The sequence below is a fragment of the Perkinsus marinus genome, assembly GCF_000006405.1.
Source record: "Perkinsus marinus ATCC 50983 genomic scaffold scf_1104296958686, whole genome shotgun sequence".
NCBI lineage: Eukaryota > Perkinsozoa > Perkinsida > Perkinsidae > Perkinsus > Perkinsus marinus.
The window spans coordinates 294,873-299,347 of NW_003206671.1; the positions used below are offsets into that span (position 1 = coordinate 294,873).

The 4,475-nt window shown below is 47.6% G+C and overlaps 3 protein-coding genes across 3 annotated transcripts; all 3 read left to right on the top strand.

Moving 5' to 3' along the window:
• Window positions 1-526: 526 nt before the first annotated feature.
• On the top strand, window positions 527-692 carry Pmar_PMAR028228 (hypothetical protein; the record flags this gene model as incomplete). The annotated part of the gene is made up of 1 exon (XM_002774178.1): window positions 527-692. A coding segment is annotated over one exon (166 nt), but the record flags the coding sequence as incomplete, so codon positions are not given.
• Window positions 693-1,775: 1,083 nt separating this feature from the next.
• Window positions 1,776-2,360, top strand: Pmar_PMAR028229 (amsh, putative; the record flags this gene model as incomplete). Its single annotated transcript, XM_002774179.1, has 2 exons — window positions 1,776-1,904; window positions 2,013-2,360. The coding sequence occupies 2 exons, from the start codon at window positions 1,776-1,778 to the stop codon at window positions 2,358-2,360; spliced, it is 477 nt and encodes a 158-aa protein (XP_002774225.1).
• Window positions 2,361-2,901: 541 nt separating this feature from the next.
• Window positions 2,902-4,025, top strand: Pmar_PMAR028230 (hypothetical protein; the record flags this gene model as incomplete). The annotated part of the gene is made up of 3 exons (XM_002774180.1): window positions 2,902-3,027; window positions 3,187-3,366; window positions 3,663-4,025. The coding sequence occupies 3 exons, from the start codon at window positions 2,902-2,904 to the stop codon at window positions 4,023-4,025; spliced, it is 669 nt and encodes a 222-aa protein (XP_002774226.1).
• Window positions 4,026-4,475: the final 450 nt, after the last annotated feature.

The following is a 4,475-nucleotide window of genomic DNA, read 5'->3' on the forward strand; positions in this document are numbered from 1 at the left end:
CTCTCTCACTCGAACTGTTTGAAGTGGTCGGGGTCTGTTGCCTATAGGGAATATGTTGCGGGATTCTCGTCAGCGTAGAATCAGCTGTAACCCTGAGTAGTTCTTCGGTTGCTCAGATAAAGCCTCTGATGGTCGATCGAGGCCACTTGGACTCTCGGAAATGCGTTTTGATGGCTGATGTACTCGCAGGGCAAATAGACTCGGCTGAAAGTCCGAATTCCGATCGAGGGTGCGCGGGTTTGTCGGACAGGCAATTGGAGAGCCTCTTCAGACTGAATGTTAAGTAAGATTCGGAGCTTTTTCCGAACTGTTCCGAGTGAAAAAGTTACCAAGTAGGCTATTCTTTTGTTTGAAAGCGCTCGAGAAACATAACGACTACCGCCGAAACTTCGTTCAACAGTGTAATCACCCAATGCTATCTGCATAGTAGCGGACTAGTCGTTCACGAGCGGTAGAATCGTTTGGCCAGCGCGATGATCGGTGACTTCCGTGTCACAGGAAAAGTTGAGAAGTCCTACTCGAGTAGGTACACGTCATTTGTTGCTAACGTTGCATTGAAGAAGCTCCTCGAGTCTGTGGATGACAGCGTACAAGCTGCCAGGCTGCAGGCGAGGGCGAAGCGGAGCATGGATGACCTGGAACGGATTAAACTGGAAATGTTAAGGAGGGCTGAAGGAGGAGGGAGAGAAGAAGTAAGGAAGTGGTGGTATGAATAAGATCGTAGCCTTGTTGACTTTTCGTAACTTACATAGTAAATTTCGAGCTCGTATAAGAGGTGAAAATTTCATCATCTTGAGCGTTGGTTTCATACGGATGAGGGGTGATTAGCCGAGATGGGCCTGATCTCTTATTTGGGGGACCAAATGGATATCCACTGGAGTCAGTTCATGATTTTGAAATTGTCCTTGTCTCCTCAGACATCGCCTGTGGGGCGTAGTGATAGCGAATCAGAAGGGATGGAAAAGGGAGAAAGTCAGAGTACGGGAGCGCGGTCGGGCGACGATTTTGAAAAACAGTTGGAAATGCGGCTATCTGCATTGAGAACTCCGCCGCCATCACCGATAGCATCCCCAATGAATGTTCCATCGCAGAGGCCAGAGCGTGCAAGGTACCCCAGCTTGTCACTCCGGACTGAGGAGGAAGTAGGGGCACCAGTAGTTGAGAGCTCAGCTAGAAGATATCCTGAAATTGATACTGTGATGCGAGCAAAGCCGGCGCCGACGGTGACGACGGTTGGTGAACGCCGCTTGAACGCAAACGTCCAGTACGATGGTTTTTTGATGAGAGATAGTGTTAAATACGTGGCACCGAAGATCTGGTGCAGAAGTTCCTCATTGTTGCGGGGTAATAGGGCGGTAAATGCCAGGAGCATAGTAAAAATAGGCTATGATTATAAATCTGTTATACTGAATATTAGTATTATGAATATAATATTCAAGAATTGAATATATAGATTATGACAATTATATCATAACTTTGGAGTTTCACCGGTGATATGAAAAACACTAGTGAAAACATATTTCACAAATCATTGCATACCGCGAATATCGGGAGTTTCACTGAGTATTACGCTACTCCACGTAAAACGGGTGAAACTCCATTATTATTAATCACATCTCTAAACCATGCATTTATATCATGTGTTCGACTTTGAAGTTTTTCCCTAGTGCGGTAGTCTCCATCATTTCTCCATGCCAGAGCAGAGCTTTTATCGATGATATGGCAGATACAATACGTCTAGGAATCTGGAAACTTGTGGGATTTTGCTCGGCACGATGGGCGATTCAACTGCTGCTGCTACTACTGGAGCTAGTGCATCAGTGATTCGAATCACTCATCTTTTTGTGCCACAGCAGAGCGGGACATCAGACTCTTGTGAATCTAGTGAGGACAGCGATGTTCAGGTAGTGTGTGATTGTGGATTTACTCCCGACTCCTATTCTGATCGCAATAATCGTACGAGTCTTCTCTTGTGCATGCGTGCAAGTGTAGTTGTGGCTGTTCTGTTTCAGGTTCTGGACTTTGCGCTCAGCAGTGGTCTCATATGTGTTGGGTGGATTCACACGCATCCGAGTCAGAGTTGCTTCCTCTCTAGTATCGACCTACATACCTCACTGGGGTATCAAGTTCTATGCAATGAGGCTCTGGCTATCGTGGTTGCCCCCACGGACCATCAGTACCAGCCATGTGGAGTTTTCCGTCTCACCGAGTACGGCATTGCGTATTTGAAAACGTGCCACCGGAGGGGATTTCATAAACATAGCGACGCCCAGATGCCGTTGTATGAGGTTGTGGGCTCTCGGGAGTGGACGCTGGTCTCTGATGCTGGCGTAACGATCGTAGACCGTCGTATCGGGTGACACTCCTCCAACTTTGTTTTGTTTGAATTCATCACTTTTATGTATCATTATTCAACCAACGCGATGGGTTGTGCTATGGTGAAGCTGTGGGCAGGGGAAGATCCATCTTATGCTTAAGTTGATTATCATATGTCTGCTATGAGGGCACAGTAGTATCGTTGGACTAAGAGTGAATTTGAAACGTGTGGTGGTTGTATCGCTCTGCATATGGCTTTGCCCGAACGGCATCGTTAACATTGCTTGTCAACACATGAGGACGATGAATACTAGTAACTGTTGAATTCTCCACTTCGTCGCATGCAGCTTCTGTCCTTGTTAATGGCATCGAGTCTGGTGCGGGTGTATGGACTGAGGTCGATAAGAATGCCGAGATGTGTCACGTATAGAGCGTTCGCGGCTCAGGGGCGGGCGACACGGTAGTGATAGGCTCCTGTGTGAGAACGTGAACTGTTGATGTCGCTTTGGGATGCGCCTTTCTAGGAGGGCGCGCTTCTACTCCACGATCGAATCGTACTAGCATGTCCCTAGGCCACATCCGTCCATGCAACACTTCACAAAGGAGCAAGTGGACGCGTTCCGGGAGGCTAAGTTGGAGGAGAAACGTGAGCAGATGAGGCAAGAAAGAGCGAAGTTCAAACAATACATGGAGATGGATCAGGAGCGAGAGGTATGGAAGGGGAGCACATGCGCTCAGAGGAGTCAGCGTAGTGTTGATCGTAAGAGATTAATGAGGAGACTGTTGTTATATAGTTTTAAGTTTCTCGTTAGCGATTCACATAGGTGCCGGAAGCAATTTTGTGGCGCAGTGACGGTTGTGGTCGATCAGGCGGAGAAAAAGCTGGAAGAGAAGCCCAGCGAGATAGGGTTTTGGAGAGACTTCCAAATGAGTTTCGCCGAGAACGTCCTTTCTGATAAAATGAAGGCGGTGATGATCCTCTATGGTCTCGATACCCGGAAGAGCGTGCATCATCCTAAGCACCCGCAAATTTCTCCAACAGCAGATTTGGTGAGTCCGCACTCGCTGAGGCGGTAGAAGCGAGAAGCTCAGCTCATTAAGCAGTGTTGGAGTGTATGTTTGCTTTCCTCAGCAGAGCGCAGGAGCTTCCCCATTGGTTATAGAAGTTCACATACGAAAATTTGACAGAAGTGTACGGGAAAATATGAGAAATTTTCCCTAAGAATTCCCCAGAATTCTCATATAGTCGCCAACACTTATAGTGCATATTTTCTCACACCGGTATCCGGAAGGAAATATGAATCGTAATTCGCTGCCTCGTCGGAGTCTGTGGTGATTCTCAACAGATACCATCATTCCTAAATATGTGGTTCCCATTCGCTTGGGGGGTTGCCATCGCCTCGAGCATTGGATTCGCCATGCCGGCAGCTGTAGTCTCGGCCAAAGGCCTCACTGCGTTCTTTTTTCTCCGAGGAGGCGCTGCTGCTTCTGCGGTGGGTATTTTCTACATTTCGGCGAGTTGTATGTCGGAACAGGTCCTTTGGAATGAGATGAAGAATCCCTCTACTTCGGAGCCGCCCGAATCAACACCAGTGGTCATCAGGGAAAAGGAGGGCATGAAGTTTGGCTTTTCCCAGCTTACTAAAGGAGAACTCGCACTTCTCAGCTTTATTAATCTGGCGGCTGGAGCTCAGTACATATCTGCGTAGGTGCTCATATTACGATGTACAATCTCCATAGGGGGTTCACCCGTGATATGAAGAACACTAGTGAAAAACATATTCCACGACTACTGCATAGCGCGAATATCGCGTTTTTCCACCGAGTTTTACGCCACTTCACGTAAAACGGGTGAAACTCCAAAAATATCAATATCATAATACCAGTATGGATGCAATTATAAATGCTCTTCTGAAGATGCACTTTTAGTTCGATTGTTCATCCATCTCGGACATGTTCCTGCCTTTGGGTGGTAGTCTTTCTTGTGTGGTCGTTCCTGATGTGTGTGATTCGTACTGCCTCGACCACAGTGAGTCGGTCCGTGTCTTCAGACTGGTCGATCCGTCCTGGGCATCTTATGCTCTGATTGCTGGTTCCGTAGCGGCTGCAGGCCTCTTCCCCAAGCAACTGGTGAGATCAATTCACTCTGGATCAAGTGC